The sequence below is a fragment of the Capricornis sumatraensis genome, chromosome 3 (genome assembly GCF_032405125.1).
Source record: "Capricornis sumatraensis isolate serow.1 chromosome 3, serow.2, whole genome shotgun sequence".
Taxonomy (NCBI): Eukaryota; Metazoa; Chordata; class Mammalia; order Artiodactyla; family Bovidae; genus Capricornis; species Capricornis sumatraensis.
In genome coordinates, this window is record NC_091071.1 from 138,861,972 (window position 1) to 138,878,214 (window position 16,243).

At 36.0% G+C, this 16,243-nt stretch overlaps 1 protein-coding gene across 1 annotated transcript in view; it reads right to left on the reverse strand.

Moving 5' to 3' along the window:
* INO80D (INO80 complex subunit D) overlaps positions 1-12,100 on the reverse strand; it is a 38,342-nt gene extending 26,242 nt beyond the window's left edge. The window contains exons 1-2 of the mRNA XM_068969357.1: positions 11,883-12,100; positions 6,563-7,305 (exon numbers count right to left, since the gene is read on the reverse strand). Of these exons, the coding sequence (XP_068825458.1) occupies positions 6,563-7,305; positions 11,883-12,100 (961 nt within the window). The remainder of the gene's footprint in view (positions 1-6,562; positions 7,306-11,882) is intronic.
* Between the last annotated feature and the right edge of the window lie 4,143 nt (positions 12,101-16,243).

Consider the following 16,243-nt stretch of genomic DNA (forward strand, 5'->3'; position numbering starts at 1 on the left):
CAGCAGAGTTCAAGTCAGAAAGAAATAAAGGGTAGGATTTCTTAAGTATCAAAACATATACACTAAAATAATGTCAGAAAAACATAAGAGATATTCAAGGCAACGGGGAAAGAAGCCTAATGTATGTTCAGGCAAGAAAAAGCCAAAAGGTACCACCGGACTCATTCTATACCACAACAAAGAAGGGCCCTCGAATAAATTGCTAAAAGCCAGGCACACTGCATCCCCCCTCTCCCAACATCTCTGGAGGAAAGAACTCCATCCACAAGGCAGAGATGTGCCCAGTCTTTTGTTCCCCAGGGGAAGAGGGAAGGGCAGGACTGTTTTCAGTCACTCAGTTGTGCCCAACTCTTTGCAAGCCCATGGACTGCAGCACGCCAGGCTTCCCTGTCCTTCACTGTCAGAGTTTGTTCAAATGCATGTCCATTGAGTCAGTGATGCCATCCAACCATCTCATCCTCTGTCGCCCCATTCTCCTCCTGTCCTCAGGGGCAGGGTAGCAACGTTCTATTTCTAATGTTACTGGGGTTGCTTTTAGTTAAACAAAAGCTGTCACGTTTTGAGTTCCATTTTGAAAACAAGATTAGAAGGAAAAGCAGAGAAATAGACTATGAATAATGCTTATTCATTTTGTTAAATGCATTATTTTTAATGACTGGATAATTATTAGCTTCCAACATAAAGGTTCTGCCTTTTTAAAAGTTTTTTATCTTGAAGAGGTCTTGATAAATACTGATTCTGCAAAGCCTAAAATACAACAGTGTGTGGACTACTTAACATATTCAAAACCACTATGAAACTTTAATTAGACACCCTGATGACTAGTATTCAATGTCTTCCTTCTTGAGACCCTCAAAAATCAGAGACGTTCTTTAATATGCACAATTAGTTATAAAGGATCTCACAGATTCCTCCCATAATTCAAATGAGTTTAATGTCCAATATAATTGCTTAGTCATGTCCAACTCTTTGCAACCCCATGGACTGTAGCCTATCAGGCCCCTCTGTCCACAGAATTCTCCAGGCAAGAACACTGGAATGGGTAGCCATTCCCTTCTCCAGGCGATCTTCGCCACCAGGGACCAAACCTGGGTCTCCTGCATTGCAGGCAGATTCTTTATCATCTAAGCCACTAGTTCACATGTGCCAAACTAGGAAATTAAGAAAAGGTTCACTGAAATGCAAATTAGAAATGCTTAAAATTAAATAACACTGCCACCAGCATAAAGAAACTCTAAACCTAGTTCCAAGATGACTATTCAAACTATCAGGTCATCTTAAAAAGTTACTTTCTCTAACTAAAATAACCATTAATTTGTTAAAGAGTAAGTAAAAAAAAAAGTGATCAAATCATTAGCTTCAGGATGTTGAATCTTTCAAACACAAAGTGACACTTAAGGCACCTTTAAAAATTAGAACATGAACTGTTATTTTTTAAGTTTCCGTAAAAAGTCAAAATAATGTCTACTAAGTCACCTATGCTTTTTCTGAAAAAGCCAAGATCTAAGTCATGAGAACTGAGATTGAAGTGCTTCTCCTGTTGTAAAATTAACTGTCCAATAAAGCAAACCTTTGATCTTGGCTTCATTATCACCAGTTTCAACGTAACTAATTGAGATAACCAACCCAAACGGGATGGGAGGAGCCAAATGCAGTATTTAACTGCATTTTCCTTTAAGTATTCTTTGCTGACATGAATGCAGACTTGGTTGTAACACTACATTACAATTTCTGGTTTCTCCAGAATAACCTGTTTTAAAAACCTGGTGGCAGAAAACACACAACATTGTAAAACAATTATCCTCCAATTTAAAAAAAAAATTAAAAATTAAAAAAAAAAACGAGTTCCTCAAACATTTACATTTTCTAAAAATAAAAAGACAACACTTTTCTATGAGTTTTAGTTCTGTTCAAAATGATTGAAAATCAGCCCTCAACATAACATAAAATTTCAAAAGCTAAAATATTATCAGTATCTAGAAATAAATAGAAATACAAATAAAAATTTAGCAGATGATGTGGGTAAAAGCTGGAACCAGAGGCAGATGTGCAAAGAAAACTTAGGTCTCTGCCTCAAATCTAATGCCTAATGAGTTCCAAATAGATGACTGAAATAACAAAAGGACTAAAGAAAATGTTGGTGAATACATACATATACATATATATATACGTTTTCTTGGAATGAAGACAGCCTAAAAAAAGGGAGAGGAAAAAAACACTGATTCAAAAAGAAAGCTTAAAAACAAAGAGAGAGAGAGAGAAAGAGAGTGTACATAAAAAATTTTAACCTCTAAATTCCAAAACCTTTATGCTGCTGCTGCTGCTGCTAAGTTGCATCAGTCGTGTCCAACTCTGTGCGACCACATAGATGGCAGCCCAACAGGCTCCTCTGTCCCTGGGATTCTCCAGGCAAGAAAACTGGAGTGGGTTGCCATTTCCTTCTCCTGCTTTATTGGACAGTTAATTTTACAACAGGAGAAGCACTTCAATCTCAGTTCTTATGACTTAGATCTTGACTTTTTCAGAAAAAGCATAGGTGACTTAGTAGACATTATTTTGACTTTTATGGAAACTTAAAAAATAACAGTTCATGTTCTAATTTTTAAAGGTGCCTTAAGTGTCACTTTGTGTTTGAAAGAACTCACTTTCAACATCCTGAAGCTAATGATGTGATCACTTTTTTTTTTTACTTATTCTTTAACAAATTAATAGTTCTTTTAGTTAGAGAAAGTAACTTTTTAAGATGACCTGATAGTCTGAATAGTCATGAAAGTGAAAAATGAAAGTGAAGTTGCCCAGTCGGGTCCGACTCTTAGCGACCCCATGGACAGTAGCCTACCAGGCTCCTCCCTCCATGCGATTCTCCAGGCAAGAGTACTGAAGTGGAAAACCTTTGTAATGGGTACTAAAAGCAAATAACAAATGGGAGGGCGGGAGGCTTTGCAACAAACATGAAATATGTGTAAAAGGCCCTTACCTATCAAGTAAAAAGAGAAATGCTTAATAAAGTGGATGAAAAAATTGACAAGATAAAATAGGAAATACATATGTCCAAAAAAGGCAGTATGAACCAATAGTCAAAACTACATCATTAATCTAGAATAGCAGTTTTTACTCAAAGCTTGGCCTACAGATCCCCAGAGGTCCCTTAAACCCTTCTGGGGAGACCTCTAGGTCAATACTACCTTCAAAACAATATTAAGATATCATTTGCCTTTTTTACTGTGGTGACATTTGCACGGTTGGTAAAAACAATAACAAACCATGGTGGGTCAAACTGCTGATGCCTTAGCATGAATCAAGAGGGGCAAAAAACTGTACTAGTTGTCAATATGTTCCACACAATGACTTACAATGAAATGAAAAAAAAAAACAGACCAAAGCTCAATTCTGGAGTAAAACTTGAATTTATCACTGATGGTATAACAAATTCTTAAGAGTCAGATTTTTCTGATATGATTAGTGTTAATATTAATGAATGCAACCTAAAATTTTAATATAACAAAATATGTCAACATTTGGGACATGTGTGTAATTCAGTAAGCCAGTATTTACCAAATGACCAACATACGATGTTACAATATCATCCATGGGTAAGATATTCATTCAAAGTACAAGGCAAATCAATGGATTTTATTGTAACTGTATGCAAAATTCCTTGACATGGTTTCAAATTTCACATTGAAACTAATCTTTAAAAACTATCACTTGTCAAGTTATGGTGAAGAACCAATTACAAATATCTACAATTGTTTGGAAAAAAACTATTAAAATACCTGCCCTCCTTTTCCTACAACAAATGTGTAAAGCCTTCTTTTTATCTACTAACCAAAACCACATTGAATCAGGACACAATGAATGCAGATATCTAGCTGTCTTCTACTACACCAGACATTCAGTTTTGCTGAACAGGGACTTACTTCCCTTATGGTCCAGTGGTTAAGACTCCACGCTTCCATTGCAGGAGCACAGGTTCAAACTGTTGGTCGGGGAACTAAGATCCATCCCATAGGCTACACAGTGGTGGCCAAAAAGATTTGCTAAACAAGGTCAAAAAATGCTGTTCTTCCCATTATATTTGTTTTTGTTTTGGAAAGTTATTTTTCATAAAAATAACATGTTAACATGCAGTAAGTTTACTGTTATTTTTAAATGAATTAGTAATTTTTTAATTTCTCAGTTTTAACTTCTAATCCAGTAACTAGCAACAGATATAACTCACATATATAAAAATCTCGACAGTGACCTCAACAACTTTTGAGAGTGCAAATACAGTGATTCTAAGGCCAAAAATTTGAGAAATACTGGTCTAAAGTATTAAAGCACACCTCAGAAGTTTTTTATATGTACTGCCAAATTTTCTATCAAATTTGTAAAGGCAAAATAATAATAATAATATCTAATATCCAGATCTATAAAGAGGTAGAGAAACTCATACACTGCTGAAAGAAAAGTAAACTGAAAAAACAATTCTGAAGGCCAATTCGGCAATACATATCAAAAACCTTTTTAAAAAGTGAAAAAGCTTGGAATCAGCAATTCTGCTTCCAGGAATCTATTTGAAGGAAAAATTAAAGATGTGATGGTAATTATTTTACTGCAAGGGCTATACAGCTGCAATACTTTATAATTAAATAAAGTGGAAATGATTTAAATTAGAAAAAGAATTCAGCTGTGACAAATTATGTTGTGTATGAAAAATTACTAACTTAATACATTATAAAATTTTTAAATAGGTTATAATACTGTACATGTAGCAGGAATTTAATTTTATATATCTGAAAGAATATGCCAAGGTATTAACAAATAAGTACTAACAAGGCTTGCTTTGTTATATTTGCTTATCTATATATTTTTTCTTTAAGCTTCATTAGTTTCTTTAATAAACAAAAGTCAAGTTTTGTTGTTTAGTTGCTAAGTCCTGTCTGACTCTCTATGACCCCATAGCCTGTAGCTCACTAGGCTCCTCTGTCCGTGGGATTCTCCAGGTAAGAATACGAGAGTGGTTGCCATTTTCTTCTCCAGGGGACCTTCCCAACCCAGGAATAGAACCTACGTCTCCTGCATTGGCAGGTAGATTCTTTACCACTGAGTCACCTGGGAAGCCCAACAAATGTCATACATTGCTTAATAACGAGTGAAACAATATAAAGCTATATAACAGTTATCACTCCCATCTCCCTAAAAACACACCCTGTCCAATTCCATCCCATATGGCAGCCAATGTTAACAGCCTAATAGTGTACATTCATTCACACTTTACGCTTGTAACAAAGAGACAAACATTTATTCACATGCTTGATCAACAGATATACTGGTGTCCTTTGTTTATTCATTTTGCTTACTTTTACAAAAATGGGACAGTACAATACCACGGTATTTTTCTGCCTGTTACGATATCATGGATACATCCAGGTAAAAGAGATTTCACTCATTCTTTTTATTTTTTACTTATTTTTTTAAATAGCTGTGTAATACCTTCATAAAATGTATACATATCAGAATTTACTCAAAATTTCCCACAGGTTATAAAGGTGGTTTGCAGATTTTTTGTATTGCTAGTAATGCTGCAATAAACATCCTGGAACACATACCCTTATATTCTGGTATTTTTTTAAATACACAGAGTTCCAAAAGTGAGCTTGCTGACTATACATATACTTTTAATTAGTAGATATTGTTGCATTACTCACCAGCCACGTTTGAGATCCCATATTCTCATTAACAACGGATATAATTTTTGCTAATCTGATGGTAACTGATTGTTATTTTAATTTGCGTTTCCCCATCTGTTAGGAGGATTGAGGTTTTCATTTGTTTATTGACCATTTATATTTCTTCTTCTTCTATTCCCATCCTTTTCCCATTTTCTATTGCTGTCATATCTCATGCAAATAATCTTTCCTAAAGTTAGAATCACAGCTCACAACACAAGAATAAATTCCAAATATATCAAAGGTTTAAATGAACAAAAATAAAACAATCAAACTATTAACAGAATATGTAGAATATCTGTATAAACTTGCTCTCAGAGGATTTTCTTGATTAAGTAGAAAACTCAGAAACAACAAAGGAAAGATAGATATTTGTCTCCACTACAGTTTTCTGTAACTTTTTGCTTTTAAATCATGAACAGGCATTACTTTAAGAAATTTTTTTTAGAAAACTGTCAGCAGATGCCAACAATACTATCTTTATTCCGAAGTTCTGTGATAAGACATGTCAAGAACTTCATTAGACACACAAGGACTGAGCTCTCAGAAGTATAAACCAAACACAACTGCTTCCATTATTGCTACTACCCTACTAGAAGCTGTAACTGGAATTCTAAACTCCCAGCTCCTATTTTTCTCTATCCTGTTCACCAATTACTGTTCTCTCCAGTAGCATGTTTATGTTAAGGTGATTTATCTAAATACAGAGTCTTGATTGGACAGTCTGTCCAAGTATTCTTCTACCCCTATTACATATGAGAAGGCTATGAAAATAAAACCTTGTGCAAAAGGGCACATTTTGTTATATTACACACTTATATGACACGGTAAAAGAAACAGTAACTCACCTAAATGGGGAAACAGATCAGTGTCCAACTGATGCTTTTGGGTGCACAGTTTCACCAGTCTCTGCAGTCGACTTATACAAGAGAAGTGTGGAGAGAAGGCTGTGGCTTTCATAAGGACCCGGTCAGTCCTGGGCGGGTCCACGGCGGGAGCCCTACTGGATGGCAGGAGGGGCAGAGGCCTCTTGTGAGACAACTGCCTTGCTTGTGCTATAGTGTGTGTGGTGGGGGCCACTCCCTGCATTGGTAGGCTGGTGTTCTGAGGTTGAGGTGACTTGCAGACTACACCCTGCGGTGGCGCTGGAGGTTTTAAAGTGGGTAAAGGTGACAGGTGGGAGTGCTGCTGTGGAGGCTGCTGCTGAGAAGGGGCAGGAGGGGGACTAAAGTGCTCTTGTCGAACTTTTAAAATCTCTGTCTCTCTCTGGCGCTGCCGATTCTGGGCCAACTTGCTCTGCAACTTCTTTCTCACAGTTGCCCCTTTCTTCAGGTCATCATCTTCCTCGTTGAAAGCAAAGGGGTCTTCCAACTCGGTTTCCAGGTAGTGGACAGGGACCCTTGCCCCTGGTGGAGAGAGGGACATTCCATCCAGTCCATTGGGCATCTTCAAGGCCAGCGTGGGCACTGTCAGGCTAAAGGCCATGGTATCCATCTGGTGCCTGACCTTGACCTCATCTATAGGGTCATTCTTTTTCTTCCTCTCTTTTTTCGGGATAAAGCCAAGTACCTGCAAGTGGCTGTTGCAGTACCTATAAAAATACACACATATACAGGAGACTGTTCATAATACATCTTGAGAAAAGTAGAATACAAAGCTATATATCATAAAATGTGAATCCTTGTACGCTCAAAATGCATGACTATAATAACTCTGCATTCGTGGATGTAACATATACAACTTCCATTACCCTCAAGCAATCCGCAAAGTCTGTGCAATTTTGCTAAAGCAAATAAATGAATTGCACATGCAAAGAGGCTGCCAGACAGAAGCAAGTCATTCAAATAGTGAGTGGTCCTGGATAAGCACCTAGCTATTGGTTCTCATGTGGCTTTGTTATTCTCTATTTATAGCATACAAAGTAGCCCATCAGGAATCTAAAGGATCACTTAAAATTCTCTTCCAGAGAAAAAAATCACATGTCCCAATGCCATTCAAGTATCGGAGAGTCACAAAGATCTTATGATATAACACTTAAGAATGTCAAATGTTTACTGTGTGTTCTACACACACACACACACACACATAGAAGAGGAGAAAATAATACAACTAGTTGGTGTGATTACAGTTAAATGAGTTTCTCAACAGCCATGTGTTGAGTACATGAATTTTCTCTTCTAACTTCTACCTGCAATAGGTACCAAAATAATGCCCTTTATACAGATGAGGAAGCTAAATTTTACATAAATTAACTTACTCAAAACCACCTATATAGAAAGTGACAGAGCTAAGACTTAAACTAAAAATCAAAACTCATTTAGCACAGGTAACAATATTTAATATCCTGTGATAAACTATAGTGGAAAAGAATATAAAACAGAATGCATGTATGTGTAACTGAATCACTGTGTTGTACAGCAGAAATTAATATGTAAATCAACTATACTTCAATTTAAAAAGTAGAAGAAAAAAATCAAAGCTCTTGAAGACTCTTATTAAGAATGCATGTTCATGTTTGGGAACACATGTAAGAATTAAAGATTTTAAAATTAAATTAAAAAAATTAAAAAAAAAAAAAAGAATGCATGTTATTTGAATAAAATTACACTGAAAACCTATAGAGGTTTCTAACCAATAGAAAAGTCATTTGTCGTTTAGTTGAAGTCATGCTCAACTCTTTGCAACTCCATAGACTGTAGCCCACCAGGCTTCTGCATCCATGAGATTTTCCAGGCAACGATATTGGAGTGGGTTGCCATTTCCTTCTCTAGGAAATAGAAAAGTAGTATTTCCCAAACTGGTATACCTCATGCGGTTCTAAGGTATGCTGACAAGTATGCCATAAAGACAGTATGCCATGCTTAAATAAATTTGGGAAAATGCTGGCTTAAACAGAAAGAGATAATAATTATATCATTTGTTTCTGCTGAACAATCTCTCAAAGCATCTTGTATGAGATGTGCATTATACTCCAAGGGTGGAAATGTACCCATGTGGCACTGTTTCCCAAACTTATTTAAAATGGTGCCTATTTTTACTGCAGCATATCTCATAGAACACAGTTTGGGGAAAAAGGCAATAATGTAAATAATGTCAATTTCCAAACTCGCTGGGCTGCAACAGAAAAGTGTTTTAAAAACTGTTAAATACACAGATTCACCAAAAATGAGGACACATGGTTTTGCTGCTTTGTCTCACTCTTTCATTGTAAATACAACTATTTTGAAAAAGCTTTCTGGACTGTAAAGAGACTCTGCACTGCACGTGTATGTGTGTGTAACTAGCAGGTTTGAGCTAGGTCCTACCTACTCTAAATAGAAAAGATTCGTAAAACTACAGCTAATAAGGAAAAGGGTTTCAGGTATAATTGTATTAAGCTTCCCAACAAAGTATTGATGGTTTTTGTTGTTTTCTACTCATTTTCAAATTATCAAAAGGATTAGTATTTTTAGAGAGGAGTAATGAAGTGGGGTTTTTTAAATTTAGAAATCGAGCTGCTCTGCTCACTGACATGGGCCGTCTAGACTGGTAAATGAGACTACTATTCGTGCATCACCTAACCCAGCGGAGGCCAAGCCACAGGGACAGTCCTCCTTCAACCCCACCCTCAGCCCACTCCAGCCACTGTCACACTGCGACCACATAATTAGAATTACAACAGCTTACTTAGTTATGAACAGCATTTAAAATAAGTGTTTATTTAAAGTAAGTGTGTAAATATGACTTTCCAGTCAAAAAGAATACAGGGAAATGCCTGAAAACGTGTTCCTTTATGGGGCTGCAAATGTCAAATTAGACTATGTTGATAGTTACACACTCCTTTAAAGACATTAGAGAATACTGAACTGTATACTTCAAATGGGAAACTTGATTCATATATGAATTGTATCTTGAGCTGTTTTAGGGAAGAATAAATACAGGAAACAAGAAAATTTCTTGGTAAATACATACTACTAAATAAATATATATATATAAAACTATACCAAACTTAAATTTACAATACTATATAAAATAGCCAATTTAATATAACCATTTATCTCTGAAATATCAAGGCTACAGTACTAGGCCTTAGCTTTCCACTGTGAAAGTATATTAGAAAATAGACGTTACTTTTTAATTATAATAGTGTTAACTGAACTTAACACTATTCTATCCAAAAGATGGAATTTCACAAGTTAGCATTTATAATACACACCAGGTAAGTTATGCACTTATTCTAGCTGACTACTGACAAGATATTTTTGTCAATTAAAGTCCTTGGGAATTTGTTTTCTAAAACTATACATAAAACCATTTCAAATCCCTAAGTGTCCAAGGAGTAACTGCCTTAACGATGATAAAAGCTTATTTTCAAAAAAATATTAATATTAATCTTTTCTACATTGTGTCATATAGTATAGTTAAAAATATTACATTTATACACAGCTTTAAACATATTATGACATGAATTTAACCTGGGTTTCTTGAGGTTAAGTAAGAATATTACTTCCTACCAACATCTACTTTAATCTGCTTTCAAACAGCCCTACAACAACAAAAACACAAAAATATTAACAGCATTTGTGTTCATACGGTCTTGGATCAATTTTGAAAAAATATATAACTCAGTACTTTTTAAGCCCAGATTCTCCTGATAGAGCAACACAAAAGTCCTTTCCTTTCTTGCTCTTAAAAAAAAGAAAATTACTTCGAAAATAAAGGTGAAGACATATTAAATTAATTCAGAGAATTAATATTTTGGAGAAATTCAGAGTGACTCTCAATTTACTTCTTGGTATCTGCTGTTAAGATAATACTTTTCAACTGAATTGAAAAAAAAAATCCAAGGTTGACAAAAACTGCACCTCTGATAAACTGAATTTAAGACAAAATTATAGAAATGTGATTATAATGGATCTTGATGTGAAAAAAATAATAAAAATAATCCCAGTCCATTCATTCTTCAAGTTAAAAAGGGGTAGGAGTAAGAAATTATTTTTAGTCAGCTAAAACCAACTGGACAGACATGGTTAGCCTAATACACTGGTACCTTTCTCACCTGAGATTAAAATTTTATTCCTTTCCTCACTAAACAGCTGTTTCTAACTTTCAGGTATTGTAATTTGAACCCTGAAGTGCTCATTAGATATTCTAAGAGAGTATTTCCAAATCACCACATTATGCTGTACTCATTTTGGTGGGATATTTATCAACACAAATTATTTATTTCACCCTAAAAGTTTATAAGCTGCTCACCATGACATACAAAATACATGAATCCTTTTCAACCAATTTACACAGGTGACATTTGTTTATATATAGGAAAAAAAAATAAAGGTTGTATATGTATTTTTAAAATATAGAAGTAAAAAGTTCAAATTTTCTACCTAAAGACAAGTATTTGAAACTTTCAGGAAAAGAAGCATGCATCTCTCTGTAATATTCTACAATGATCAACATGGTTTCTGAAGAACTGACAAAAAGAGACATAAAAAAAGAGATTATATGTGAATACAGTATAAATTTTCCTAAGGATATGAAAGATGAATAATCAGCATAAAACTCCTTTAAAAACATCTCATTATTTTCTTTAACGCAAATTCATAATCCCAGTCATAAAGCCTACTTTACTATGAAAATACAGGTTCTAAATTATAGTAAACATAGTTTATAGGGAACTCTTTTTAACCAAAGAAGCCTGAGAGGAAATAAATTTTCTGAATGATTCAAGTAATCATTCTTTTGAATAATGCTTTTTCAGTAAGTATATATCATTTGCTACCTTTCAAGTGCAGATTTAAAAATTCCAAAATTATTATCATTAACTATAACAACAAAGTAGTTCCTATCATTTGTCTCATTTGTATCATTTGTAGGCTGACGAAATTCTAAGTAGAAAAATCAGAAAATACTTCCTAAGGCTGTAAACCAAGAATATCAGTACCAAGACGTCAAGAAAAAAAAAAAAAAATTTTACACACTTAAACATACTTCACAAAGAATTCTCCAAAGTTACTATTCCATTTCCTAAAAATTGCCATCTCTCATCTTTAGAACCATTCTAAAGTTTACTTAGATTAACCCCTGAACTCAACATTTAAATTCATCATATCACACATCAAACAAAACAGAACCAACTTCCAAGCTTGCTGATTCAATCAAAGGCTGCTCCCCACTGTCAGCGCTTACCTGCGGTCCTCCGATTTAGGAATGGGGTTGGTGCAGCGCTGGCTGTTATACTTGGCCACATATTCACATTGCTTGAAGGGGGCAGTCTTGTCCTCCAGAACGTGTCTGATACAGAAAGCGTAGCCGTTGAGTCGCCGCTGCTTGCACAGTTTGGGGCTATATGAGCACAAGGGCTTATTGTCAACCTCAGAGAAGTGTATATGTTTCCCTTCATACATCACGTGACTCTATTCCTTGTGAACATCAGCTAAAAGACCACCACAAAAAAAGAAACCCAAATGATAAATCAGAGAGTATAAGGCAGGTTTAAGTTGAGAATTTCACTGAGGGACTTTGGGCCCCACAGCCATACCTGATTTTAAATCTTCTGCACCATAGCAATGTTAAGAGAACCCCAAGGATACCACAGTTTGGAATGCTGCAGAATCAAGATGAAGCAGATTGTCTACAAAAATATCAAAAGGCCTAGTTAACAAATAGAAATAAGCAAAGTTTGCTCACCTGGGAAGTAAAATGCTAGGGTATCACCCTTCCTAACAGGATGGATTCGTCACTGTAATCCAACATCCCAGTATTGAATTCAAATAAGACACAAAATATTAAGTTAACCTACCACTCCAAATTGAACTAAATAATTTTTGCTTTAACTCTTGTAAATACCTCAAAATAGCAGGGTTCTTCCACCAAACTCATGTTATAACGTGACGGGTCCTTTTTTTTTTTTTCTTTACTGATGGTTTTACCTTATGCCGATTTTCAGAACTCAAATCTCTTTAAAATGGCAATGGAATGAGCTCTCCAGACCCAACCCTTCCCCCAGATATTCTACATTTTCTGATGTGTTGGCAAAATATTTAGCAAATTGTAACAAAATATTTCTATGAAATATTAAAAAAGAACAAATTCCTGTTTTTTAAAAGTTATTCTTCCCTCTAATACTCCCCCACACCTGTCCCATCCAGACTATAGCCTTGAGCCCAAAGACTAGTCACTACCACATTTCCACCATTCAGCTGAGTGCTCTGCACCACAGAATGCTCCCAACTACACCAGATAGTATAATTACCATGGCTGATGAGTCTCTGGAAGCTTAATAAGACAGAAGGAAGAAATCACACAGTAGTCACTACCTCTCAACACACAAAAGGTCTAGGAGTAACATGTATGAGAACACCATACCGTCTACAATGAAACTGAAACAACTGATCAGTCACATTAGGACACAGGGGGCTGCTGTGGTCCAACCTGCTTGCTCTACACTCCAGAAGTCACCAAGACAGATGATGAACAGCTTAGACATCAGCTACAGAAAACCTCGAGAAGCACTCTCCCCTTTACGAAACTAAATAAAAAACTCCTTACATCAGTGAATGACAAGATACACAAATCCTTGAAGAGTCAGAAGATATGTCTGCTTAAGTCAGAGATCTGCCAAGATAACTACAGTGTTTACCTTGGACAAATCATTTAACCTTGGTTTTCTCATCTGTAAAATAGAGATAATATTAGTAGCTATGTTATGAGGTTGCTTCAGGGATCAAATCACACAAAGCATGCAACACACTAAGTACCATGCCTTGAACAAATGTGAGTTATTACTCATAAAGTTCTTATTATTACTATATTTTACCTGCTGATGATAAAGGTAGAAAATTTATATTACCTTTAAGAAGCATTTCACTTACATCAGTAGAAAAAAATCTGAAATATTAACTTGGGTAATAAAAAAAAAAATCACACATTACTGAGTAAACCTAATCATGCATCAGTGAAAAACAAAAATAAGAACTTTGCCTTTTCACTTTATTAGGAGGCAAGGAAGAAAAGTTGCACTAAAAATTTAAATTCAGCTGCCATGAAGGTCTAGATGTTCAGGACAGGAAATTATTTCAAAGCAAACCTATGCAGTTTCATTTTTACACTCTCTTTGGCCTGCTCATCTACTTGGCAAACATAAATCTTTCATGAATTAGTTAAGTAAATCTATATGAAATTCAGGAAATAAATAGGCTGGATATAACTAACTGAAAAAAGGGATTTACATATTCAATTTGATTGCCATTATGAAAAAAAGCAGCCTATATGTCTAGATGGATGAGAATATTTTATAAATCACATGAAGGGTAACGTTCACTTTTTATTCTGACATATCCTAGGTGGCATCATGTCTATTAAGACTGATGATTCCCCCTTGCTTGCCAATGTTCATGCATCCTTTTTCCCTATTTGAACTGGCTAGAACTGTTGAACCAACGTTTATAACAGCAGCCACTGTTACTCCTAATTTTAAATAAGAATTGTTTCCAGTCAATGGCAGTAAAATGCTGACTTCTGTGTTATGTTAAGGAAGTATGAAGTAATTCCTATTTTATTAAGAAAAAAACAAACTCAGAATTGACAGCTAATTTTTACCAAATTTTTTTTCAGTTTCCGGGGAAATGATCATTTTTCTTTTGCACTTTAAAAAATATATACTAAAAATATTTAGTATTTAGTACTTCCTGATACCGTACTCTTCTTACACTCCTGGGAGGAAAGCAACCTGGTCATCACGCATTACTCTTCTAATGTAGACTGGGCTATATTTGCTAATATTGAGGATTTTTGTATTTTGAGAATGTCTAGAGTTTTATTCTATGTGTGTGCCTGGGCAGAATTAGGTATTGATATTTTAAAAAACAATTTATAAAATCTATGTTCCTGAACAAGTTAAAAAGCACTGGAGTTGTAACATTCCTTAGAAGGTTGCCTGGGCAGTGTTTCGTGCAGATCAGGTTTTCAAATTTACCTGTATACAATTTAGCAATGTGACCTCTTATACTTAATTTACTAAATATCCGCGACTCATCCTTGTATTTTACGTATGTCCATACACATTTGTGATATTTGTGCTTTCCCCTTTTGTTCATGATTGGGTTCAACAGGAGTTTATCTGCTTAATATTTTTACCAATATACTTTCTCCTGCGAAAAGAAAGAAAAAAAAAATCTCTTGGAATTATCAGTGAAGTGAAGTGACGTGAAGTTGCTCAGTTGTGTCCAACTCTTTGAGACCCCATGGAGAGTAGCCTACCAGGCTCTGCCGTCCATGGGATTTTCCAGGTAAGAATACTGGAGTGGGCTGCCATTTCCTTCTGCAGGGTATTTTCCCAACCCAGGGATCAAACCTGGGTCTCCTGCATTGCAGACAGACACTTTACCGTCTGAGCGAAGTACCTCCACATATTTTCTAATTCATCAATTTCTGCTTTTGTATTTGTTAATACTTTCTTTCCACTCTTTTCATTGTATTTTTTAACTTCTTGGGCTTAATTCTTTTACTTTCATTCTTTTCTTGCTTAGTAATTTGTTTACATCCATGAATTTTCCTGAGTAGTGTTTTAATCATATCCCATAGGTAGTACTACATATGCTGATTTGGATTTTATTTTTTAATTTCTCCTTTGACCCAAGAGTTATCTAACATTTTTGGATGGCAGTTTTAGGCTTCCCTTTGTTTTAGTTCTAGTTGAGAGTAAGGACCACTGCGAATTCCCTGGCAGTCCAGTGGTTAGGACTCCATGCTTCCACTGCAAGGGACACAGGTTCGATACTGAGATTCCACACACACACACACGCACACAAAAGAAAAAGGAGCATATTGGTGTCTCACTGATTCCCTGGGCCCAGCAAAGGACCAAGCTTCCAGAGCCCTGAAGACAAGGGGTAACACTCCAAAACACGGACTTATTTCCCATCCTGCCTTCACTGACCAAGCAACTGCCAAGAACAAAGGCTGCCTTTCCTCCTAGCAAACAAATGAGGTACTTCCTCACAAATGGACAGCTTCTCTGAGGGTTGCACAAGTGTATTCGGGGAGAACTCGACCAAGCTGAGGAACACCTGTCCTAGGAGGCTGAAGAGATGCCACAGAAGAATCTGGATGTCGTGAAGGAGGATAACGGTTCAGGCAGAGAGCAGCTGCTGAGATTACTAGGAAGCTGGAGAAACAGGAGAAGAAACACTGGAAAGAAACAGCTAGCTGCAACTGCCCTCCTATCATCAGAAAACAGCAGCTGTGTGGAAAAGGAGTATGAGGAAAGAGGTGCTGGGACCTTGCAGAGAGCCAGCTTGAACACACTCTGGTTCCCTGGGCTTGGCTGCCTCCCAGGAGGCTAGGACCCCAATGAAGAAAAAGCCCCAGGAGACTCCTCGGGAGAATGGAATGAGAGACCTATATCTCTTTTTCCAAACCCAAGAAGGAGAAATCTTTTTCCAAGGAGAAGCTGGTTAGCAGCGATCTTGAAGACACAGCTAGCATGGAAGTCTTCCCAAGAGGAAGAAATCTTTCCCCAAAGAGGAACCAGTTTGTGACCCTGAACT